The sequence below is a fragment of the Helianthus annuus genome, chromosome 16, assembly GCF_002127325.2.
Source record: "Helianthus annuus cultivar XRQ/B chromosome 16, HanXRQr2.0-SUNRISE, whole genome shotgun sequence".
NCBI classification, from domain to species: Eukaryota; Viridiplantae; Streptophyta; class Magnoliopsida; order Asterales; family Asteraceae; genus Helianthus; species Helianthus annuus.
In genome coordinates, this window is record NC_035448.2 from 7,436,378 (window position 1) to 7,463,482 (window position 27,105).

Sequence of the window (27,105 nt, forward strand, 5' to 3'; positions counted from 1 at the left end):
GGGTGTTAATATATTGTCATTGTGGAGGGTGTTAATATTCACAACCCCCTCCCCTCTGTCTCTCTCTATATATACATAAATATATAGAGAGATAGAATGAAAAGGGTGTAGGAATAAGATTTAGGGGGTGTGTGAATAAGACGATCATTAGAAAAAAAATGTTTTAAGATTGAAATTTGTGATGTCATAAAATAATATGCAACTTTATGCTTTATCTCTTACACGTTTAACCGAATTTTAACATTATTTACGAGATCATGAAGATGAACGTTATTGAAGATTATAGTTCTCTTTTGTACTATTTTTCTTCTAAATGTATCGTCTATACACACAATACATTCATATGTTCCTTTTGTTCTTATCATGGTAAATTCATCTCACATACATACTCCCTTTTTTTCACTTATAACATGATAGTTGATACTTAATCCGCTTCATGGCTAGCGATATATGAAAAGTTGAAAACAACTCCAACCAGACAGTAAAACTTGAAACCTGAAAAATTCAGACTGATGACGGGACAATATTATAAGATGGGGGTGGGTAAGATTAGTTTTAAAAATTATCGGGTTTGGGTTGACTTGATATTGGGTGATACACGTTAGATTACCCGAACTCGTTTACACACACAAAAAACGACTATAGTATATAAATGATAACCTTAAAAAGTCAATAGATCGTATGTCGAAATTGTTATAGATGTGATAATTTTAATTTTAAAAACTACGCTAAAAGTGTAGTTGAACACTTTATATGTCAAGTCGGTTTTGGAAGTGGGGATACTAATGAGTAATGAGCGATCTTTAACAACATAAAATCATAGACATAGACGGGTATACCCGCGAACTCAATGGGTGATCACTTGATGAGTTATGGCACATGAAAGGTATATGATCGAATACGAGCCACAGTATTACAATCAAATACGAGACTAAGATTACCAAAACCCATCTTATTGTTATCCAAATTTAAGGCGCAAATTCTCTTTTTCGATCTTATATTTTACTTTCACTAAAGTGCTTAAACAATGTAGTAGTTAGCTTGGAAAGTTTAGAAACACCTAGAATTAACCCAAGACATACATATAGCATTATACCATTAATTTTAACATCTCTACTTAATGTTCGTATCAAATCTATAGACTATAGATACATTTGACCCGACAAATATGTTCTAAAATTTAAAGGTTTGGTAATACGTATAGTTTCAATATATAAAACCGTGGCTTAATCTAAACCAAATTTACCTATATATTAAAAAGAGTTAAATGCCATTTTAGTCCCTGTGGTTTGGGCAATTTTGCCAGTTTAGTCCAAATGTTTCATTTTTAACCTGTGGGTCCAAAAAGGTTTCACAGTTGCCCATTTTAGTCCACTGGGTTAACTTCATCCATTTTTTCTGTTAACGAGAAGGCCAATTTGGTCATTTTTCTGTTAACCTGTGGGTCCAAAAAAGTTTCACAATTTCATCAATCTCAAAATCAACAGCAGCCTTATACTCATCCATGTCGACATTATAATCGTCAACTAAGTTATCTTTGTCGACTATGTAGTCTGAATCTTCATCATCATCCTCTTCCTCACCCACATTATCAGCTCTGTCTTCCTGACCAACCTTCTTAGTTCTGTCTTTCCTAGGTGTAGTTTTAATGGCTACTGACTTTACACGTTTCCTAGGGGTAGTATCCACACATTCATCCTTTTCACTTTCACTTTCACTTGTTGTCCCTTCATAAGCCCCTACATAACTACTATCACTTTTATCCTCATCATCAGTTTTATCTTCATCATGCTTACCACTGTCCATGTAACTTTCTTGTTCACTCAAGTCAACATATTCAGGTTCTGTAACATCATTTTCTACATCCTGTTTAGGATTTTTCTTAATATGTTGAATATAAAGATCAAGCACATTGTTTGTTTTAACATATTCAAGCAGTCTATTGAAGTCAGTGTTACTGCCTAAGGGCCTTAAACCTAACATTAAATCTTCTCCTGGAACCCTAAAATGGTATACCACAACATCCTCTTCAGAATAGCCTAACTCTAAAAGCATATCATTCAACATTGTCACAGATAAAAAGTCAGAATCCACCTTGTCAATGTGGTCAACCTGACCCCCACTGTAGTCAAAATCATCCTCATCAGTGAAATTACCTCCATGATGAAATCTCAGCGTGATAAATCCAGGTCGATTAGCTGTATATTCACAAAAAATACTTTTCAGAGATCGATTCAACTGACTTTGCCCTAACAATTTTGAAAGAAAAACCATGAAATACGTACCATATTTTGCTTCAGGATCAAACATTGTGCCTTCTCTTCGAACGCACCAGTTCCAGTCTTCGTCATCCATAGTTAGGGTTTGAGTAGGAGGTTTGAAGCAGGTTGAAGGTTGAGTAAGGAAGAAGATGATTGGGTTTGGTTAGGTTTTGATCGACATACATGGCTTTTAAAGGGGGTTTTTATTTTTTTATTTTCTTTAACATAAATTGTTTACTAAAAATAAAGAATGACAACTTTGCCCTTGGCTGAAATAAGGAAAAAGACAAATTTCAGTAAAAAAATGATAAAATTTGACTTTTTTGAAATTTGGACTAAAATGGCAAAAAAATGCAAACCTCAGGGACCCAGATTTAAAAAATTTGGGATTTGGACTAAAGTGGCAAAAGTGATCAAACCTCAGGGACCATTTTTGGCTATTAACTCTAATTTTTTGTCTTATTTTGCTTTATTTTTTGTTTTATTTTTTGGGATTTGGACTAAAGTGGCAAAAATGATAAACTTATTTTGCTTTATTTTTTGTCTTCTTCTGTAATGAATGCATTGTAACATATAAAATTAACTTGGATATTTAGATTATTGATGAGCAATCGTATCAAATCCTGTAATCAAATCGGTATCGTATCGGTACCAAATTTACTATACCAAATCATTTCTGGTACCAATTAGGTACCCACCTTTTGGCGTTTTCAGAATCATTACTTTCAGTTCGACACCGGTCTAGCACCATACCTGTATTTATTGATTTTTACCTTCAAATACCATACCGTATTGTACCGAGCATTTTCGGTGCCGGTACCTAATTTCGATGATTTTCTGGATCGGTACTTTCGTTGCCGTTATCGGTACCGAGCTCATCCATATTTTAACGTGTTAGCACCGTAATAACTGAACTGAAAACAACCGAATTTCCAACGTGTAGGACGTGTGGGTCCTATTATTATATATTAGGTTATTTAAAATCACTTTTTTTATAACGGAGTGACTATCCTTTTTACGACATTTTTATTTATATTTTGATATTCGGTATCTGCTTGCCGTTACTGACACGCGTTTTACAGTCATTGGGTCCCCGCCGCAACGCGCGGACGGAAAATCAACTAGTATGTTTAAAAAATCGATTGGGAGTTGATTTCTTTAGAGTTATATAGGGTGTTATCGTCATTTTATAACTATTTTATAACTTTGAATGTGATAAAAGCCTTTATTTTTAAAACAAGTTTGAGGGGTTGGGACAATGCATGTCTGCAATAGAATACAGAGTCATTCTCAAATACCGGTTGATGATCCCTATGTACCCCGAAGATGAAACCTGCTTGATATGTCGTAAAGCTTGTATGGATAAATACAGGGAGCATGCAGTCCACTGTAAAGAGCTCCTTGGGTTCAAGTACCGGCATGACTAGGTGCGGGACGTTTTGTGGGGCATCCTGAGAAGAGCTGGGATTTCTGCTAAGAAAGAGACCCCTGTGAATTTCCTCACTTACCCTATGGAAGGGAGATCTACCCTGCGACCAGCGGACCTGCTTGTCTTCGGTTGGGCTAGGGGGAAACATGCTTGTGTGGACCTCACGGGGGTTTCCCCTTTGGTTGGTTTAAGGAAAAACGGGTTTGTAGCTGGACAAACAGTAAGAAAGGCAGAATCAAAGAAAGTGGATAAGCACGCTAAAGCTTGCGTAGAGAACCAGCCATGTCTTTGTCTCTTTTGCCTTTGATACATTTGGTTCCTAGCGTCGGAAGCTATCAACTTTTTGACGAGGGTCCAAAGGGTTATCCACAGTAATTGTTCAGCCCCAAGAGGACAAGGGTTTGTATTTGGAGGGTTTACAATTCAGAAAGGGATAGTGGCACAGCTTGTTGCCCACTTACCTTCTGTTTTGATGTAAAAAAAATAATAAAACTAGTACACAATTAAATTAAAAAAAAAAAAACAAGTTATAAAAACTTTATAATGTTCTAGTATATTTCTTGTTGGAGCCGATACATACAAAGTTAGTTGATACTTAAATTATCATATAACTTAAAGTACAAAGTCGGTTGCTTTTACGCCACCGACACTCTAACTTTCCCATTTTGTTACAATGACCCCCTTTACTTTGAATTTTCTCACCCACACCCTCATCTTTCAACTTTGCCAACATCACCCTTATACTTTGCTTTTCCACCATCACCCTCAGCTTTTATACATTAATGTTACAACCCCTCTACTTTTACATTTCCACCATCACTCTCATCTTTTACACATTTTCGCCACCACCCCTCTACTTTTACACTTTGTCTCTTTTAACTTTGCCTTTTTAGACTTTGCGTTTTTACCCCTTGCATTATTACTCCATTTTTACACGTATACCCACTCAACTTTAAAAATTGCAATTCTAACCCCTAGACTACTACACATACTTTTGCAAATGTCGTTGCATTGTGTTTTACGAAATGTCTTAGACCTTGTGTTTTACACTTTTTTGTAATTGCCTTTTACGCATTGTGTTTTACATTTTTTGTAATTGTCTTTTACACATTGCGTTTTACGAATCATGGGGTTGTCTTACTACACGTTTCCACCTGCCGCGCGCGGCGCAACGCGGCAGGCAAAATACTAGTTGATACTTAAATGACATTTAGGGGCTGTTTGTTTACCTCTTAATGGTTCAGACCTCTTACTGGTTCAGCACTTAATAGTTCAGACTGTTTGTTTCACGAGCAGACGTCTGAATGGTTCAGACATTTGCCTCTGAATGGTTAAGCATTATACAAAGTCAATGGTTAAGACCTCTAATCTGAATTGGTCAGACATTTGCCTCTGAACGGTTAAACATTATACAGGCTCTTAATGGTTCAGACCTCTTACTGATTCAGCACTTAATGATTCAGACTTCTTACTAGTTCAGCACTTAACCATCTAGATATTGTCAAACAGCCCCTAAAAGTCATTTTACTAGTCGGGTAACTTTAGTCAAAACTTTTAAATACGTGACACATTATTATTATTATTATTTTACTAAAATAAAATAAAAAGACTAGTATGTAGCCAAAAAGTTTTCAAAATTCAATTATTGTAACAGCCTAAAAGCCAACTGTACAGCTGGCTGCTATCCATCCACGTCATCTGGCCAGTTGTTCTCGTGGCAAAAAAAGTCAAAAAAACAGCCCAAAAAGAAAAACTTATTTACCGACTACGGCTAACAAAGACAACACCCACCATGCTTTTCTTATAAAAATGGTCGGTTTATTCGGGCCCATTTATCTTCAATTATCTCCGGGATGGGCCCATTAAAAAATCATGATGTAATTATAATGTTTTTCCTCACCTTTTTTTTTAATTTTGATTGACCGTTTTATTGAAAATATGTTGGAGAGTTATATTATAATCTATACTATATAATAAAAAAACATTTTATAATTACAATACAAGCCTTGGATTCATCAGAAACTATGTACTAAAACCATTAAAAATACTCTCTAAATTCACATATTATATTGATGATGACTCACCATCTCATAGGTAATAACGAATACTTTGAATATTATCACTCATCTATACTATATAATAAAAGAAATCAATTTAAGGACACTTGTCATCATATTAGGCCATTTCTTATGGATAATTATAATTTAATTTAAAATCTTCTAATTAATTATAGATAATCCTCCTACTAAATATTATTTAGTTTAATTATTACTTTTATATTTATCTATTTACTTCAAATTCAAACTTAGTTAACTAATTTGATATTAGATTAAATTACAATTTTGGCCCCTGTGGTTATATCACTTTTACCCTTTTAGCCCCAAAAGGAATTTTTTAACATCTGAGCCCCCAACGTCTTTTTTTCTAACCCTTTTGGACACCAACGTCTTTTTTTCTAACCCTTTTGGCCCCTAAAAGTAAATGGATGGGGTTAGTGTTAATTAGGGGCCAAAAGGGTTAGAAAAAAAGACGTTGAGGGCTCAGATGTTAAAAGATTCGTTTTTTAGCTAAAAGGGTAAAAGTGATATCACCACAGGGGCCAAAATCGTAATTTACTCTTGATATTAACTATACATTTGAACGTTTTGTTTAGTTTGGTATCAAATAGATTTTACGAAACTTAAAATAAAATTAACTAATATTATTTATCATTTTACATTTACAAGTTTTAAATAAATGGTTAAATTTATTGAGACTTCGTTACATTTACAAGTTATAAATAAAGGGTCAAATTTATTGAGACTTTGTTAATAAATTTACAAGTTTTAAATAAATGGTTAAATTTATTGAGACTTTGTTACATTTACAAGTTATAAATAAAGGATTAAATTTATTGAGACTTTGTTAACAAATTTTACTACAATATAATAATCTATTTATATCAATATAAATATATATTTACACTATACTATATAATAAAACATTAATGTGTGACACCTGTCATTCAATGTAAGCATTTTTTTTTATGATTTTCTCGCCTCACTTCGAAACTTATCTTATATTAATTAAATAAATAAATGAATAATGAGCTAATATTAAATTTCATCCTACTTTAAATTTTTGAATACCATTCTTCTATTTTAAATTTTGAATACCATCCTACTTTATTATTTAGTATAGGAAATTATATTTATTCAACCTGTGTAATACACATATTTTTTAAGATGTAACTTATTTATTATTTGGTATATAAAATTACATTTATTCAACCCGTGTAATAAATGAGGTTTCTTAAAGATGTATTATTTTTTTATTTGGTAAACAATATTACATTTATTCAACTTGTGTAATATACATGGTTTTAAAAATATAACTTTTTTATTTGGTATATAAAATTATATTTATTCAATTCGTACAATATGGTTCTTATAGATATAATTTTTTTATTATTTAATATATAAAATTATATTTATTCAACCCGTGCAATAAAAGAGGTTTTTAAAGATATATTGTTTTATTGTTTAGTATATAAAATTCATTTATTCAACCCGTGTAATACACGGGGTTATAACCTAGTATACCATATGGTAATCTATGTTCTCAAATATAAGATATATATATTTTTTTTTCTAAAAAAAGGTGTAAACCAATTTTGGACCCTTGGTGATAGATTTGTAATTATTTGGTGTAGTTAGTTTAGGATTGAAAGGGTGACTTTTTTTCATTGTAAACAAGTTCCACCCAAAAAAAAAAAAAAAAAAATTCAAGCACACACGTTATAAAAAAATATATTTTTTAATTATAACACAGTGCGAGTGCGTGTGTGAATAAGTATATCTTATACCATTTTACACAGTGTTGTTTAGTTTCCAGCTTTGGAATGCTTTTTTTGTTACAAAAAGTCATGTGTTATTATCCCATGTTACATGGTGTTATGCTGGCGGATCTAGAAAATCTACATAGGGGTAACGTTTCAATACACAAGGGGTTACGAAATCGAAAAAACGCCAATTTTTTCCCAAAATTTACACTACCGTCGAAGCGTCACCAGAGCGTCAAGGGGCAACGGAGGTTACCCCTTCTATCACTCTAGGTCCGCCCCTGCGTAGAGACATGCTTTTGTAAACGGACACAAATACCCTCGCCCATAAAACCCTCACGCATAAACGTGTTGCCTCCTAATTGCGTCCTGTGCTTTTTTACAATGCGTACAAGAAGGAGACCCATGTATGGGGGGTGATAACACGGTAGATAGACGGGATAAGAGTCAAGGTTGACATACTGAAAGTAATGAACTCAACACAACTCATATATTTATTTATGTTAAAGACGTCAACCTTAGTCAGACATGCCTAAAATTACCTAACAGAACACAATCCATGTAACTTATTTATCTAAACGTGATGACAACCCAATACAACCCAAACCGAACCATTAAGGATTTCTATTGATATGGTAGATGAAGCTCGTGAACTAAGTCAAATAATAAAACAAATGCCAACAAAGCCTGTGATTCTTGGTGATGCAATAATTAAAATTACTATTACTATACATTATTGAGCCGGGGGTCTCACTAGAAGCAACCTCTCTATTCCTACGGTGAAGAGGTAAGGTCAGTGGCGAAGCTTGAAAATTTCCACCGGGGGGTCGGAAGTCACCGGACCTAAAAGTATATACCTAATTTTTTTTTTATAAAACCGGGGGGTAAAAAACGTATATACCTAAAAAATTCTATACGAAACGTACATACATAACACTACTGAGCGAAAAGTTCGGGGGGTCAGGCGCCCCGGCCCCTTCAATGCTTCGCCCCTGGGTAAGGCTGTCTACATCTTACCCTCCTCATAACCTACTTTAGTTTTGCTATTGGTGGGATTTACCAAGTATGATGATGATGACGACGACTATTACTATACATTACTATGTATTATATCATTATTATTTGAAAACTTTTGTATATATAAAGCCACTTTAGTGTTATCTACACACACAGCCAATTCTCACCTTCTGCAGCCTCACTTCTTCTAGAAAAATGCCTGGAATTGCCTTTGGTAGTTTTGATGATTCCTTCAGCTCCAGCTCCATCAAAGCCTACATTGCTGAATTCATCTCCACTTTGCTCTTCGTCTTCGCGGGTGTCGGTTCTGCTATCGCTTATGGTACACTCATACTTCACATACTTAATATTATTTATATATGTTACATATGTTACATTATATATTTATATGGCCAAACTAATGTTGTAACTTGTTTTTGTTGATTTGTGACAGCGAAACTAACGGCGGATGCTGACTTAGACCCATCTGGTCTAGTAGCTATCGCGGTTTGCCATGGGCTTGCTCTCTTTGTGGCGGTTTCTATCGCGGCTAACATCTCTGGCGGTCATGTGAACCCAGCTGTCACCTTTGGATTGGCCGTTGGCGGCCAGATCACCATCCTTACGGGCTTGTTTTACTGGATTGCTCAACTCCTTGGCTCCGTTGCCGCATGCTTCCTCCTCAGTTTCGTCACTGGAGGCCTGGTAAGACTGTTGTAACACCTTAGGCAAATCTCACATCGTTATGTTTTGTTATGTCCACATAAGAGATACTGGGTCATTAACAGTGGCATTTTTGAAATTATATGAAACTCTAAGTGGTGTTATCGTATTTTACTTTCAGGCCGTCCCTACACACGGTGTTGCGGCAGGCGTTGGAGCGCTACAAGGGGTAGTTTTTGAAATCATCATCACATTTGCTTTGGTGTACACTGTTTACGCCACCGCATGTGACCCAAAGAAGGGCGCACTAGGCACGATTGCCCCAATTGCAATCGGGTTCATCGTGGGTGCCAATATCTTGGCTGCTGGCCCATTCTCAGGTGGATCAATGAACCCAGCCCGATCTTTCGGGCCAGCCGTGGCTGCCTTTGACTTCTCCGGACACTGGATCTACTGGGTCGGACCTCTCATTGGCGGGGGCTTAGCCGGTGCTATTTACCCGAATGTATTCATTTCCAATGAACATATTCCCCTCACCAATGACTACTAAATTTCAAGTGATTTTGTTATTGTGTTGAATATGATTCCGGGTTGTTTTAATTGTAAAAATAAAAAGAAATGCAAATTATTTGTTTTTCTTTGTTTATGAGGAATTGTTTTCTTTTGTCTTGTTTTGTTAATGGATCATGTATTCATGTATCAAATAATTGTATGGTTTGAGCTTGTAGAAAATAGAAATAGGGCCCACACTAAGGTATGGTGTACTTTACTTTACTTTGGTATGTTTTGGCCTTTTCGATTGGGTTAAAGAAAACAGAATATAATGGGTGGATGGGCCATCAATGCATGTGATCCCATGATTATTGGCCCATTATTTTTCTCCATTTAAAGGTTTTGATTGGTCATCGTTAAGTCGTAATATACGTAACATCCGGCTTCTCATACCATCCTCATAAACAAGCTCACAACTTTGTTATTTATCGTTCAAATGAAATATATAGACAACCAGAGGCGCGCAATCGGTTGTGCCCACACCAAAAAAGCCCACTCATAGCCTTGTTGAGAAGCCTGATTATAACTGATCGTTTCAAACATGACTATAATGAGACCCATCGCCACCTTTATCTAAAACTATACTTTTTAATATTCATTAGTAACATCATTCCTTTTGTATGTTTCTATTCTTTATCACATTTATCAAATGGGATTCCAATTCTTAATGGTCATGACCCGTTTTTAAAAGAAACGAGTTGATTTGGGTAACAGAATATTTACATGCTAGTTCACTTGGGCCAACTCGAATTATATAACGGGTCAAAGTGATCACTCTTTATGAAATGAGTTCATCTGTTTGGTTATAGTGCTATCTTATCTTATCACTCTTTAGAAATTGAGTTGATTTGGGTAAAATAAATTGCACGCGAGTTCATTTGGGTTAACTTAAATATACAACGGGTCAAAATGATTTCATTAACATATGAGTTGATTTAGGCAAAAAAGATTTGCATGCCACATAGTAAGGGGTCGATATGGTCACTCTTTAAGTAATGGGTTGACGGTTGACCTAGGTTGACATGGGAAAAAAAGGATTTGCATGCGGGTTCATTCGCGTTTCAATTGGGCTAACTCAAATTACAAAAGGGGTCAATATGGTCACTCTTAAAATGATGGGTTGATCTGGGTAAAAGAGATTTGCATGTGGATTCTTTCGGGCTAACTAGAGTTACAAATGGGTTCGATATGGTAACTCTTTAAATAATGAGTTGATCCGGGTAAAAAGATTTGCATGTGGGTTCATTTGGGCTAACTCAAATTATACAACGGGTCAAAGTAACCACTAATGATAAAAATCTAGAATGGGTCAGAGTAACCAGAGTAATCACTGATGATAAAAAATTAAAATGGGTCAGAGTTACGATAAAAAACTAAAACAAAAGTAACCACTAATGATAAAAAAATAGAACAGGTCAAACCAACCACTAAATGATAAAAAAAATTAAAATAGATCGAAGCAACGATTAATGAAAAAAAAAATTAAAATAGGTCAAAGTAAATCACAAATGATAAAAATAAAAAAGACAACTAGAAGGAGTTGATTTGGGTAAAAAGATTTGCATGCGGGTTCATTTGGGCTAACTCAAATTATATAACGGGTCAAAGTAGCCACTAAAGATAAAAAAGCTAGAACGGATCAGAGTAAGCACTAGTGATAAAAAAAATCAAACGGGCCAGAATAATGATAAAAAAAATTAAAACAGGCCAAAGTAACCACTAATGATATTTTTTTTGGAAAGAATTAATTTCAATTCTTTGTAAAATGCCAAAACAACTATTACAAACAAACGACAGGTAAATGAGCAAGAATCTGCACCGCAACCCCCTTTGAATTGCAAAACCAATCCTACTAAAGACAAAACGACTCTTAAGGGTCGAGAAATTACTATTAACGACCCGCTGGACCCTGTTGAGGAATTCCACTGCCTCTGATGCTAGAGAACCAGATGATCAAAAGCAAATGAGATAAATACGCGTTGATTCTCTAAACAAGTTTTCTCGTGTTTAGCGACTTTACTAGATTCAATTTTCAACGCTGCCTAGCCAGCAACCAAACCACAAAATGATAAAAAAGTTAAAACAGGTCAAACCAATCACTAAATGAAAAAAAAAAAAAATTAAACGGGTCAAACCAACCGCTAAATAATGAAAAATTAAAACAGGTCAAACCACAAATGATAAAAAGTAAAAAAGACGCTAGAAGGAGGGCTTGAACCTCCGACCTTGTGGTTAACAGCCACACGCTCTAACCAACTGAGCTATTCCAGCTTCTTAATCTAAAGAAGTTTAAACATATATAATCTTTTTCATCAAAAGACAAAATTTCTCAAAAAGCCCATGAATTGTTTAATCAGGCGGTTGCTAAAACCCTTTTCTAGGGTTCCAGCAATGAACACAATCTTCAGCAAAATCCCCATAAAAAAATCCGTTCTTTCTTCTTACCCTTTATTCACTTGCCTTTCATCAAACAAACCGCACAGTTACAATTCAAAATCTTTCAGTTCTTTGAAGCAAAGTGACACAAAGGAGTCATCTTTGATGAAGATGAAGGATGAAAGCAAGAAAAGGGCTGAGTGTAAAGATAAGAGTGGGCCCAAAGACCAAAAGTCAAAATCTAGAAGACTTAATCCTGTTAATACCACTTCTTATGTTCAGGTATATGTTGATCATAATTTTATGATTGTGCCTAGGGGTTGTCATCGAACCGAACGAACATGAACGAGGCCATGTTCGTGTTCGTTAAGGAAATTAACATGTTCGTGAACTGTTCACGAATGCATACCGAACATTAGTTGAAGTTCGTGTTTGTTCGTTAAGGAAATTCAGTTGTTCGCGAACAGTTTGTGAACACTGGTCACGAACACAAACGAACGTAAATGAACATTTAACTTGAAAATAAAAAATAAAAACTTTGTTAACCTTAAACGTTGGACTTGGGTAGTTAGTTACATACAACCATCAAATGATAAATCAAAACACAAGAAGTCTACTACAGCCACCAAACGATGAATCAAGTTTGACTAACTTAGACATAATTATTCTCAGAGTTTAACTAACTTAGACATAATTCCCAAAAAAATGCCTTGAACATCCAAATATTAGCTAACTTAGAAAAAAATAGGGTTTCAAGTTTTCAATATGTTTAACTAAAAGGTTTATTATTTATTATTGTTTTAATATAACCGAACGGACACGAATGAACATAAAGGAACGAACATGAGAACGTAACCGGACATGTTACCGAACATTCACGAATGCAGTCGAACGAACGAGACCTTTGTTCATGTTCATTCGCTAAGCTAACCGAACAAAGATTTTTTGTTCGTGTTCATTCATTAAGCTAATCGAACGAACATAAACGAACTTCCCGCCGAACGGTTCACAAATTGTTCGCTGAATGTTCGGTTCGTTTATAGCCCTAATTGTGCCAATTCTAATTTTATTTTATTGCCAATTGTTAATTGAAAAAAAGGCTTTTTTTTTTTTTTTTTTTTTTTTTGTAGATTTTAGGAACAGGAATGGATACTCAAGACACATCACCATCAGTTTTGCTCTTCTTTGATAATATGAGAATTGTATTCAATGCAGGAGAAGTAAGCATTTTGATGTACTTTTATAAGCTTTTGTGTTAAATGCCATTTTAGTCCCTGTGGTTTGGTCCATTTTGCCAGTTTAGTCCAAAGGTTTCATTTTCTGCCTGTGGGTCCAAAAAGGTTTCACCGTTGCCATTTTAGTCCACTAGGTTAACTTCATCCATTATTTCTGTTAACGAGAAGGGCAATTTGGTCATTTTATATGGCCGAATTGCCCTTCTAGTTAACAGAATTACATATAAAATGACCGAATTGCCCTTCTCGTTAACAAAAAAATGGATGAAGTTAACCAGTGGACTAAAATGGCAACGGTGAAACCTTTTTGGACCCATAGGTAAAAAAATGAAACCTTTGGACTAAACTGGCAAAATGGCCCAAACCACAGTGACTAACATGGCATTTAACTCTAAAACTTTTTAATTCAGTTAATATGGTTGAATGTTTAGCTGAATAGGAGATTTAAGTAAATTATATCGATCATGATTACGATTAGGAGTTAACGATGAAAATACTTATGATTTGTTCAGGGACTACAACGATTTTGTACAGAACATAAGATTAAGATGTCAAAGGTAAAATTGTTGTCATAAAGATTCACACAAAATCTACATTTATAAGTTTATATAGTAATGAAAACGACCAGCTTTTACGTTTTAGATCGATCACATATTTCTTTCACGCGTTTGCTCTGAAACGGCTGGTGGATTACCAGGTTGGTGCATTATTCGTAAGCCTGCGTATTTATTTCAATTTCGATATGAAGTTTCTGAAATATATTTTTCAGGTCTTTTATTGACATTAGCTGGCACTGGTGAAAAAGGGTTATATGTAAGTATCCATAGGATGATAGCGTGGATTATTATTATTATTATTATTATTATTATTATTATTATTATTATTATTATTATTATTATTATTATTATTATTATTATTATTATTATTATTATTATTATCGTAATGTTGTGTTTGATTAACAAACAATGCAGTAAAAAATCGGATATCGGTCAACGACCGATATTTCAGGTATCGGTAATCGCGGTGGGATATCGGTAATTTTAATATCATGCTGAATTTATATATATATATATAGCAATTTAACACTTAACAATTCAGTATACTCTCCTACCGTTAACAAATTAACGTTTTGCAACATGCAAAACAATTGTAGCAAGTAGGAACTGATCAAGACTTAAAACACTAACAATTAACAATTAAGACTTAAAACACTAGTGTGAGGTTCATTGGGGTACACTAAAAAGGTGGGGAACAGTGGGGAACCGACTCAAACGAACTCCGATTGGACTCATTCCAGCGGCGTTGGAACCGGCTCGTCGAACCCTAACTAGGATCTCTTAACCCTAAACCCTAAATCATAACCCCTAAACCTTAAATATATTAGGGTTTGGCTTTTAGGGTTTAGCTTTAGGGTTTAGCTTTAGGGTTTAGCCTTAGGGTTTAGCCTTAGGGTTTAGCTTTAGGGTTTAGGGTTTAGCTTTAGTGTTTAGGGTTTAGCTTTAGGTTTAGCCTTTAGGGTTTAGCTTTTAGGGTTTATAGTTTAGATTTTACGGTTTAGCTTAGGATTTAGCCTTATTTTTTAGCTTTAGGGTTTAGAGTTTAGGAGTTAGAATTTAGGGTTTAGGGTTAAGAGATCTTAGTTAGGGTTCGACGAGCCGGTTCCAACGCCGCTGGAATGAGTCCAATCGGAGTTCGTTTGAGTCGGTTCCCCGCTATTCCCCACTTTTTTAGTGTTCCCCAATGAACCTTCCCCTAAAACACTAATAGCAACAATAAGAAGAAAGTCGAATGGTAGAACTAAGAAGAAAGATACTGATATCGGGAAAATCGGTGATATATGGTCAAATATCGGTCAATATCGCCGATAATATCGGTACCGATATTCTGACCGGTATTTTGCACCGATATCTCACAAGGGGACCGATAACCGATATATCGGTGATATTAACTGCATAGTTAACGGAAGGATTTTTCATTTGCTAATATAGATTTTGGCTGGTGTTTGAAGGTAAATGTATGGGGACCGTCGGATCTTAAATATTTCGTTGACGCAATGAAATCTTTCGTTCCAAATGCAGCCACTGTTCACACACGATGCTTTGATGCATCATTCAAATCTGATATGGTTTTAGTGGATACAGATACCGAAAACGTAAGTGATCAAATTAAACTTATTCATGATAAAGTTGTCAAAATATCGGCTGTGTTGTTGCAACCTGAAACCCGCACGCGTAAAGAAGATGAGTTTGCAATAAAGTGTAGTGATGTTTCTGTTCTATATGTTTGTGAGTTGCCGGAGATCAGGGGTAAATTTGACCCGGATAAGGCCAAAGCACTTGGATTAAAGCCCGGGCCCAAATACCGTGAACTACAAGAAGGAATATCTGTGAAATCCGATTTACAAGATATCATGGTACATTTATCACTTTACATTTTTTTTCTTTATTCATAGAGAGATGGCAAATTCGACCCGTTTACCTATGAGTCAGTTAATTTGGGTTATATTTTATCTCAACGGGTCAAATCAGAAAATATAGTTAAAAGTGAATTGGGTCAAACAGGTCAAGAGTCCTCAAAGTCTATTTTTATGCATACAACCTTCCAAATCGTTTATTTAATTATCTATATTATTGTTATTTTTTTTTCGGCAATCATATTAACAGATTAATAATTAATTATTAATAATTCACTTCGTTTTGTACAAAAACGACTCATTTGGACCCATCACTTAGCCCGTAACTTGAACTAATATGCATTTTTGGTACTTTCTAGGTTCATCCCGACGATGTACTTGGACCTTCGATTCCCGGGCCCATTGTTCTCCTTGTAGATTGCCCAACACTCTCTCATTTTCAAAAAATATTATCCACGCATTATCTCGAGAATTATTACGCCGATAAAGCGGAAGGAAAACACAAAATTGTCAATTGTGTAATTCACTTAAGTCCATCATCGGTTGTAAACTCTAGTGATTATCAAAAGTGGATGTCAAGATTTTGTGGTGCCGAACATATTCTGGCAGGGCATCAAAAGTAAGTCTTTATGTATGTACCTAGGGTTGTAAATGAACCAAACGTTCAGACTTCAGCGAACAGTTTGTGAACCGTTCGGCGGGAAGTTCGTTTCTGTTTGTTCATTTAATGAATGAACAAACATGAACAAGAAATTTTGTTCGATAAGTTAAACAAACGAACATGAACAGAGGTTGCGTTCGTTCGTTTATGTTCGTGAATGTTCGGTAAGGTGTTCATTTATGTTCACTCGTTTATGTTCATTTGTGTTCTCGTTCATTTAAAGGTTTTTTGTGTTATATTTTTATTTTGTTAGTTTTAGTTTTTAAAATTTTGATACCATAGTTATGCTATACGGCATACACGTCCGTCGACATCCCTCATTTGACTATTTCAATTTCAGTTTGTGTTAAAGCTTGACAAACTTCTTAATTTTTGTGTTAATTATGTTTATGACAATTATGTCAACTATGTTCGGATAGTTATATTAAGTACTCATTTATTTTTGGTGGATTCTTCGTAATCGTAATCTTTTTGATGAAAAATGCAGATTTTATTTTATAATGACTATATAATGTTCATGTGTGTCCATCTAAGTTCATGAATATTTTTTTTGTATTCGTTTGTTTTCGTTTACGTTCCATAAGTGTTCATTAACATGTTCATTTTTTTAATGAACGAACACGAACAAGAAATCTCGTTCAATAAGCGTTTGTGATCCGTTCATGAGCATTTTCATTCCTTAATGAACGAAACGAACACGTCCCGTTCATGAACATTTTCATTCCTTAATGAACGAAATGAACACGTCGGTTCGTTTACAGCCCTATTAATGTGTCATGTGGCGTCTGATGTGACATTTATCGATAATTTTAAAGATATTTTTTCAAAATATGATCACTTCTTCAACTAATAAATATTTTTTTTTTCACAACAATCATTTTTTGCGTATGTGGCATTAGTTGGTTGCTAAAATCGGTAATAAATTTCAACTTTTCTTTTTACGCCTAACACAAAGTTGGCTGCTAAGTCCGGGAATAAATGTAAAGTCCATTTCGGTTTCGTGTAATATGCCTTCCATTTTTTAGCAAATTTGATAGTGAATTAATTTGTACGAACATTGAATTATGATTTTATAAAATTTCTTCTTATCACTTCTTCAGGAAGAATATCGAGATATCAGTTTTGCAATCTAGTGCAAGAGTTGCAGCTCGGCTGAATTATTTATGCCCTCAGTTTTTCCCAGCTCCAGGTTTTTGGTCTCCTGAACAACCGAATCGTTCAAATGATGTAATTTCGAGTCCGTAAAATCCTTAAAAAATAACTAATAATTGATTATAATATATTTACTTAGAATCTACCGTTTTACGCCTGCAGGTTTCTGATCTAAATTTTTGCAAGACTGTTTCTGCCGAAAATCTTCTCAAGGTGCATATATAATTATTTACATTCAAATACGGGAATAAAAAAGCATAAACTTGAAACAAACTTTACATTCTTTTTTCTGATTTTAGCAATAAATTAAAAACAGAAGCCAACCTACAGTTTAGTAATGATTTTTGGAACCACGTTACATATTTTCGATATTTAAAAAATTGATGTATCTATACGGTTTTTTTTTTTTTTTTTTTGTAGCGTTCTTGGCCACTTGTCTAAACAATCATTTAACGTTTTATTTGTTAAAACAGTTTCATTTGCGTCCTTATGCACAACTTGGATTAGACCGATCTTGTATACCGATTAAAGCAGGCCCCGAAGAAATCATTAACGACCTAATTTCGGAAATTCCAGAAATTTCGGATGCTGCTAAGCACGTTTCTCAGCTTTGGGAAGGTGATGAAGAACTTTGGGTGAATCAAAACGTTGTTTCTAGATGTTTGAAAAATATAACAAGAGAAAATGTCGAAATTGTCCTTCTCGGAACCGGTTCATCTCAACCGTCTAAGTATCGAAACGTTAGTTCTATCTTCATCAATCTTTTCTCTAAAGGTAGTTTACTACTAGATTGCGGTGAAGGAACACTCGGTCAGCTAAAAAGAAGGTAATATAATAATATGTTTATTTACTAAAACTTAAGCTCTTGTGCGTTTCTTTGAGGTGAAGTTTCGTGTATATGTTTCGAGTGAAGTACATGGATGGTCCCTGTGGTTTGCACTTTGTAACGCATTTAGTCCCCAGCTTTTTCCAAAAGTACATGGATGGTCCCTGTAGTTTGCACTTTGTACGTATTTAGTCCCTAACTTCGACATGCTAAAACCTTTAGATTTGTTTGCTGGGGACTAAATGTGTTACAAAGTGCAAACCACAGGGACCATCCGTGTACTTTTGGAAAGCTGGGGGACCAAATCCAAAGTTTTGGTAAACCACAGGGACCATCCGTGTACTTTACTCATATGTTTCTAGAGTTAATTACTGTTTTCTTCCCCATGGTTTGTCAAAAATCACTATTTTAGTCCATTAGTTTAAAAATTGCGATTTCAGTCCCTGTAGTTTCACTCTCGTAACCATTTCAGTCCACCTCGTAACCATTTCAATCCCTGTACTAACCGAATAAATGGATTGAAATGGTTACGAAAGTGAAACCACAGGGACTGAAATGGTTACGAAAGTAAAACCACAGGGACTGAAATCGCAATTTTTAAACTAATGGACTGAAATAGTGATTTTTGACAAACCACAGGGACGAAAACAGTAATTAACTCTATGTTTCTATTAGTTCAAAATTTTGTATTTCCACGTTTGATATCTGGTTTTACCATCGTTTTCATGAAACAGATTTGGTATTCAAGGCGCAGATAATGCCGTCAAACGTTTAAAGTGCATTTGGATTTCACATATTCACGCAGATCACCACACGGGTTTAGCAAGAATACTTATTCTGAGACGTGACTTGCTAAAGGGGTTACCTCACGAACCTTTAATCGTTATTGGGCCTGAACAACTTAAAGGATTCCTAGATGCATACGAAAAACTCGAAGATTTAGATATGCAGTTTCTTGATTGTAGCCTTACGACACAAACGTCTTTAGCTTCTTTTGAATCAAACTATAATAACCGACTAAATAGTTATCCGATTCTCAAGAATTTGAAAAATGTGATTGGTGATGCGGGCTTAGAAAACGTGATTAGTTTTCGTGTTGAACATTGCAAGGAAGCGTTTGGGGTGGTTTTGAAGGGTACGGATAGAATTGATAGTGACGGGGGAGTTATACCCGGGTGGAAGATTGTATATTCGGGTGACACTCGACCGTGTTCTGCGTTAGTGGAAGCTTCTAGAGGAGCAACTGTTTTGATACACGAGGTAAACAAATTTATTTACGTGTATTGAATAACTAGAATAAGATAAATACAAAATAGTGTTTGGGCATGTTTACGCTATTAAAAGTTCTAATATTGGATAATTAGATGTTTGAATGGTTGACAAGCTCTTATTAGATGTTTGAATAGTCCTTGTGGTTTACCAAAATTTTGGATTTGGTCCCTAGCTTTTCAAAAGTACATGGATGGTCCCTGTGGTTTGCACTTTGTAACGTATTTAGTCCCTAACTTGCACCTGCTAAAACCTTTAGATTTGTTGGTTGGCGGCTACATGCGTTACAAAGTGCAAACCACAGGGACCATCCGTGTACTTTTAGAAAGCTAGGGACCAAATCCAAAATTTAGGTAAACCACAGGGACCACCCGTGTGGAGTTCGTCTTAGAACTTTACGATTTATGCTTCTATCCCGTCACTTTTAAAGTTCAAGAAAAGGTCTCTCTAGTCTTTACTTTTAACAAAATGGTCTTTTATTTTGCAATATTATATTATTTAGCTTTTTTAAAATTTTTACGTGAAGTGAAGTCTTTCTTTGTTGCATGATTTAGTACCTAAACTTCATAAAATGACCTTTTCATAAGAATTTGAGTAAATTACCAAAATCGTCCATTATGTATGTCAGTTATTGCAAACTGTGTCCTTTGTCTTTAATAATTACAGAAAACGTACTCGATGTTTGCAAACTCTTGCAATTTATGTCCTTTAGCCCTAACTCAGTTAATTTTTGTGGTTAAATCTGAACAAATGGACCTCACATGAGACTAAATGACCAAAATACCCCCATGTGGGGTCTATCTGGTCAGAATTAACTACAAAAAATTAACTGAGTTAGGGCTAAAGGACATAACTTGCAAGGGTTTGCAAACATTGAGTACGTTTACTGTAATTATTGAAGACAAAGGACACAGTTTGCAATAAGTGACATAAATAAAGGACGATTTTTGTAATTTATTCTTTGAATTTAAGACTGATGTATAAATTCAGCGAGAGATCATAGGTTTGTTTTTGACATTTTTCGGTGATTAACAACCAAAAAAATTAACATTTTTGTAAAAATAGGTTATTTTCTGTTACATTTAGATAATCACTTTTGTTGCAGTTGATACGAAACTAATTTATCTCATGTTTATCCTGCACTAACAAGTGATTATTGTGATTTGATTAAATTGGTATTTTAGGCGACTTTTGAGGATGCTTTAGAGAAAGAAGCAACAGCAAAAAACCACAGTACAACATCAGAAGCAATTGAAACGGGGAACGCTGCAGGAGCGTATCGAATCATTCTTACACATTTCAGTCAAAGATACCCAAAGATTCCGGTATTTGACGAAAGTCACATGCATAAAACATGCATAGCTTTTGATATGATGAGCGTTAACTTTGCGGATTTACATGTGCTTCCAAGAGTACTTCCGTACCTTAAACTGCTGTTTAAAAATGAAACGAACGTGGATGAATGCGAGGATGTTGAGGATGCTGTTACTCTGGCTGCTTGAACACCGTTCGTTTATGATGTAATCGAGTTTTCTACCGATTCTTTTGAGGCCGTCGTTTTCTTAATTACATTCTTAAGAATGATTTATGTACAGATAAGATAATCAGTTTAAACTTTGCTGCAACTGGAAACATATGATGGCATAGCTATTAATAGCGCGCTCGCTATGGCGTTTAGTGTGGCAAAGCGATTGCAAGTCGCAATCTGATTATGACGCCCTCATAGCGTGGAAATAGCGGGATTTAAGGGTTTTCTTTTTGTTTTAATATAAATAGCGATAATATATGTCTATAAAATAGCAGGATTTTCGTTTTTTTAACTACACATCTCATTGAGCAATCATCCCCCCTAACTAAGTTTTTAAATGAATTTGTATTTATTGTTGACTTTTCTATTTTCTATATATTACTGCAAGATACTTGTATACATTAAATCTTTTATAATACACACATGATTTATTGTTTATATGGCATAAAAATAACAAAAACACATATTTTGATTATACATATTTTCTTTTTTTTAGGGTAACGAGTAATATTTCTTTTTATTTCAAATTTATCTATAACATAATCTGGTTTTTCTAACTGGTACAATCATTGTACCAATGCGATTCAAGTACAAGTCCTGTTACGAGAACACTGTATATACCTGTAGTGGGTTAAAGGTTGATCTAAACGCAACCATCTCTTTACTAATTATATCCCCCTTAGAAGTAAAAAAAAAAGTGCGGGTCTCACACGGGCCTCACCCGTAAGTATGTGAGAGAAGGGTGTGTATTTATTTGAAGCGGAGTTAAAAACCTTCACTCAAGCTGGTTCGTTCACCAGATCTACTTTCTCGACTTAGTTTTTATCCTTAAAGATTTTTGTTCTATCATTCTTTCCAAATTGAGTTAAATCCGATTTTAGTCTATGTGGTTTTGGGTCATTTTGCCAGTTTAGTCCAAAGGTTTGAAATGTTGTCATTTTAGTCCAAATAGTTTTAAGCATTGCCATTTTAGTCCACTGGGTTAACTCCGTCCATTTTTTCTGTTAGCTAGAAGGGTAATTCGATCATTTTATATGGTCGAATTGTCATTCTAGTTAACAAAATTACATATAAAATGACCAAAATGCCCTGACAGTTAACAGAATAAAGGGATGGAGTTAACCCAGTGAACTAAAATGGTATCGTTTGAAACTATTTGGACTAAAATGACAACGTTTCAAACCTTAAACTAAACTGGCAAAATGACCCAAACCATAGAGACTAAAATGACATTTAACTCTTCCAAATTCATATTTTTGACTGTTATTATTAGTAGTGGTTGATAAATTGAATAGTGCAGTATATGTTTGGTAGGAGGATCTACTATAGTCACTTTTATATTAAACACAGGGTACAACATTTAATTAAAATTTGGTTTTTGGTATACTAAAAATGTTGTCGTTTAACAAAAATATTGTTAGACATTTGTACTTGTGATGGAAATCAATCAATACAATATCTCCAGACATTAAAAATGTTGGTTGACATGTTTCTAACTTGTTTTATCCTATATTGGCTTGGTTGACAAAATGACTTGTTTACCCCTCGTTGTTTTCAATTTCAAAGGCAATAGCCATTTATTATAATCTTAAAGCTTCAACTAATCAATTTACTAAGATTAAATTGGTAGAAAATTTCATTTTTATATGTTTATACTTTTATCTAGATCTCATTAAAGTGTGTGAATTAAACCACCCGTGACATCAACAACATTTTCTTTCGTACTGTTCAATTCTGTAGGGTTGTAAACGAGTCGAGTCATGCCGAGCTAGATTGGTCTTGGGCTCAACTTGTTTACGAACAAAGTTGAGCTGGCTCTGCTAATTTATCTTAACGAGCTAAATTCTTGAACCATCTTGTTTAATTTTTTTAAATAACTTCATAGTTTTACACATGTTGATATGTATAAAAACAAATAATAAAATATTTTTAATACACATACTAAAATTTATAAGCAAAAGAACTTGTAATTTATATTGTAACATTTGTGTTTTAATATATCAAAACTATGTTTTACATGTGGGTTATAAGGGGACTGGGGGCCGTGCCCAGTTCTCCGTGATAGACCATTTATAACGCGTGGAATTCAACAAACTTCCACCGCCACATACAAGTTCAACGAGTGATAGTATAGATTCCATGATAATTTCAACGTGTTATGGGGTGTGAGTGATAAATGGATGTGAGGGGGTGTGGGGGTTTATTGTTGGGTGTTGTGAGTGATGACCATTGCCACCAAAAAAGGTTGTGAGTGATGGAAAAATGGTTGATGACATGGCGGAACTTGATTGGGTGCTTGTGAGTGATGAAATTCTATCACTAGTGACCACCCCCATTCCCCTAATAATTTATATATATCAAAATTTGGGCTTTATCTAAACTAGGCAACGAGAGGCAAGCCCCAAGCCGAATTTACCTTGGCTCAAGTTTAGGCTCGGTTCGTTGTATAAACCGAGTGAGTTCAGCTATGCTCATTTACAAACGAGCTAGTCTCGAACTTCAAACCAACTGCTAGCTTTTTGAACAACCATGAATTTTAGATGCGTAAAAAACAAATGCAAAAAAACAAATATGACTAAAATACCCTTTTAACTGCTAAAAACTTATTTTTTTAGCTGATATATATCATTCCACACAAAAAGGACAATTACAAAGCAATGGCAGGTAGTCGGGCAAAATAATTTCTATATGTATCAAAACATAATCAAATTATCCGGCATATGGCCGGTGGCTAGCCAACCCCAAGCCGAATTTACCTTGGCTCAAGTTTAGGCTCGGTTCGTTGTATAAACCGAGTGAGTTCAGCTATGCTCATTTACAAACGAGCTAGTCTCGAACTTCAAACCAACTGCTAGCTTTTTGAACAACCATGAATTTTAGATGCGTAAAAAACAAATGCAAAAAAACAAATATGACTAAAATACCCTTTTAACTGCTAAAAACTTATTTTTTAGCTGATATATATCATTCCACACAAAAAGGACAATTACAAAGCAATGGCAGGTAGTCGGGCAAAATAATTTCTATATGTATCAAAACATAATCAAATTATCCGGCATATGGCCGGTGGCTAGCCAGTTCCAGTTAAACCATCACTGTCAGCCACCGCCCAGGCCGGATACATCCACCCATCCATCGTCTCCACCACCACCTCCATCTCCGACGACTCAAACCACCCGTCCAAATTCGGCAACTCAACAATCTCACCCAACTCATCATTACAAACAACATCATCATCATCATCATTCAACAACAACGATGGCGGTTTCGCATGCACCGGTGACAAACTCACGTGCATGGAGGCTGCTTTAGCAGCTGCTACTTGAACATCACGTGGAGAACGAGAAGCAGGCCTTGGTAACGTGTCTTTGAGTTGTGGGAAGTTAAGAATAGCCGCATTACCTTTTATGGATAAGGCGGCTACGTCGTGAGCTCTAGCGGCCATCTCTGGTGTCGGAAAACTGCCGAGCCAAATGCGGGTTTTTTGACGAGGTTGTCGGATTTCGGATACCCATTTGCCCCATCTTCGGAGTCGGACACCCCGGTAGACTGGATGCTTGTTGTTGTTGTTTTTGGTTTTGGTGCTGGACCGCGGTTGTTGTGAAGGCGATGAGTTGTTCGGTCGAGTAGATGCAGTGGAGGAGGAAGAGGAAGAGAAAGAGGAAGGAGAAGATAAGTTGGTGGTTTTGGTGTGAGCCATTGATGTTTTTGAGAGTTTAGGTGACTTGTGACAATGTTATATTGTGTTGGCTCATAGCATAATTGTACTTGCTTAATAATATTTAGACTGGTTTTTTAACTTTTATTTTTTTAGAGTAAAGTCGTTTTTGAGTCCTTGTGGTTTGTGCATTTTAACTATTTGAATTTAAAAACCAAACTTGTCTTGATTTGAGTCCCTATGGTTTGTATTTTTAACCATTTGAATCCAAAATGAAACCTCATCCACCCCTTTGAGTCCATGTGGTTTGCATTTTTAACCCTTTGAATCCAACCCTTTTAGTCCATGATTTGGATGAGGTTTGCATTTTGGATTCAAATGGTTAAAAATATAAACCATAGGGACTCAAATCAAAACATGTTTAGTTTTTGGATTCAAATAGTTAAAATGCACAAACCAGACTCAAAAAGGACTTTACTCATTTTTTTATATATATACATGAGTATTTGTTTTTTAAAGGCTATCGATATTCCCATACCCCTAAAATCTTATTTTAACATTCCTACAACTATACGACCCGTATAGAGTTATACGGGTCGTATAGGTGAATCTTGCAAAAAAATGTCAAAGAATGTTTTTATCTCCATGTATACAAGTATAACATTTTACGACCTGTATACAATATTTCCTGATCGATTTCAAAGTTAAAAAATCAATATAGTTTTTGGAATTTGGAGTGGTTTTCTGATGTTGTGGGTAAAAAATCAATAGGTTGCTAGTTGTTAGGTTGAAGAAACACTGATCTAATTAGGGATTTAATTAAGATTGGTTTATGTTCCTTTCATAATGGTTAATCTTCTTATGGATATTTGAGCTCCGACTTGATAATCAGATCCTGCAAAACAGAACACCGTTACTCGTTAAGAGGGGAATGTGGGGGTTTCCCTCTTAACCAGGCTCCGGCGTGAGAATAAGCGACTGTTTTGAGAGTAATTAAGTGCTAAGAGTGAGAGTAGAGAGGATAGAATGTTTAACCTGTGGAATGAGGTCTCTATTTATAGCCGGAGAGGTGTAAGGGGTTATGGGCTGATGGGCCTTGGGCCGGAAGCGGACAACAAAACGGATATGCTCTTTGTCTCACTGGCGTCGACCGCTTAGTGGCTTCTAGACGTTCGTCGGTGCTGGCGCACCTTGATTGGAGCCACGTGTCATTGTTGTCGGTCTTGTTGTCCTTCTGTCATCAGCAGACAAGTGGAGATCGTGGGACAGTTGTCTCCGTCCTCTGATTGGTGCCACGTAGGCGTCCTTGTGTACTTCTCGTCAGGCGATCGTGGCGCACGATTGACCAGAGCCTGCTAGACGCTCATTGGCTCCTTTTACTGCCACTTGTACCTTATGTACCACTGTAGGTAGCCGTGCGCTTCCCTACTGTGTGGCTCTTGTTGGACAGCAAACTAACCCGCGCGGGGTTAGTATGCTCATTTGTTCCACTGTTTTTATGCTAAGTGCTGATATCCGAGCCTCTTGTGGGCCCTGCCTCGCGCGGGATAGACCATGACGTGTTGTAGGTTGCGCGTGGATCTTATTAATAACTTTTCTGAAATAAGGAGTATGGTCTCGTGCGCAACCTGGGCGGAGGTTTGCGCGACTTTTTGGGACCATACCCCTTCAAGTCCCCCTAGTCCAGTGCTGCACCATGCGCAACGCAAGTGGTTGGAGCTCTGGACTTAATAAAAATAAGAGAAATAAGGGTATAGGGGAAATGTCCTTTTGATCCTGATTGGTGTGGCGCATGTGGAAATTGTTGTTTTCAACTGCGCTGGTACCCAGGCAGGTCTTGAAGGATTTATTGTTTGTCTGAACAGGCGCGCAAGGTTATTGGAGGTGACGTTTAGCTTGCGCGGCTCATGTAACTTTTTCATGAAGTTACTTGTAATTTTTATGGCGGGAAACTTCGAAATTTGAACTTCTGACAGGTTGGTGGGATAAGTCGTTGAGTGCGACATTTGAGTTGACCCCTGGCACGGATGTTATCATGCCGACTGCGGCGGTTGCACTTCGTGTCAGGAGAGTGAGGCCCACGCGCGCGTGGTAACCGTCACCCCTGGTTTTCCGCTTGACGTGGCAGCCTCTCGTTGGTTAGCCTAGAAGCGAAAGCGGCACGGTTACCCATCGCATTAAATGCGATGGGTATATATAATCGAAGAGAGGTGAGAGGTTCTCACTTCTCTTCGTTGCTTTGTTACTTTCTCTCAAACATCTTCTT

The 27,105-nt window shown here is 35.7% G+C and overlaps 3 protein-coding genes and 1 non-coding gene across 4 annotated transcripts; 2 read left to right on the forward strand and 2 right to left on the reverse strand.

The window, feature by feature from the left end:
- The first annotated feature begins 8,652 nt into the window (after positions 1-8,652).
- Positions 8,653-9,881, forward strand: LOC110880175 (aquaporin TIP2-1). Its single transcript, XM_022128755.2, has 3 exons — positions 8,653-8,849; positions 8,961-9,211; positions 9,351-9,881. Exons 1-3 carry the CDS (start codon positions 8,723-8,725, stop codon positions 9,717-9,719), a joined length of 747 nt encoding a protein of 248 aa, XP_021984447.2. The 5' UTR covers positions 8,653-8,722; the 3' UTR covers positions 9,720-9,881.
- Positions 9,882-11,918: 2,037 nt separating this feature from the next.
- On the reverse strand, positions 11,919-11,992 carry TRNAN-GUU. Its single transcript has one exon. It is a non-coding gene; the product is annotated as a tRNA-Asn (tRNA).
- Positions 11,993-12,107: 115 nt separating this feature from the next.
- Positions 12,108-21,450, forward strand: LOC110916010 (tRNAse Z TRZ4, mitochondrial). The gene is made up of 12 exons (XM_035986015.1): positions 12,108-12,379; positions 13,228-13,317; positions 13,845-13,889; positions 13,975-14,029; positions 14,102-14,145; positions 15,341-15,745; positions 16,105-16,364; positions 17,507-17,633; positions 17,721-17,771; positions 18,032-18,384; positions 19,119-19,644; positions 20,838-21,450. The coding sequence occupies exons 1-12, from the start codon at positions 12,113-12,115 to the stop codon at positions 21,153-21,155; spliced, it is 2,541 nt and encodes an 846-aa protein (XP_035841908.1). The 5' UTR covers positions 12,108-12,112; the 3' UTR covers positions 21,156-21,450.
- A 2,752-nt stretch (positions 21,451-24,202) lies between these two features.
- LOC110916011 (dehydration-responsive element-binding protein 3) lies at positions 24,203-24,881 on the reverse strand. Its single transcript, XM_022160762.2, has one exon. It carries the CDS (start codon positions 24,879-24,881, stop codon positions 24,252-24,254), a length of 630 nt encoding a protein of 209 aa, XP_022016454.1. The 3' UTR covers positions 24,203-24,251.
- Positions 24,882-27,105: the final 2,224 nt, after the last annotated feature.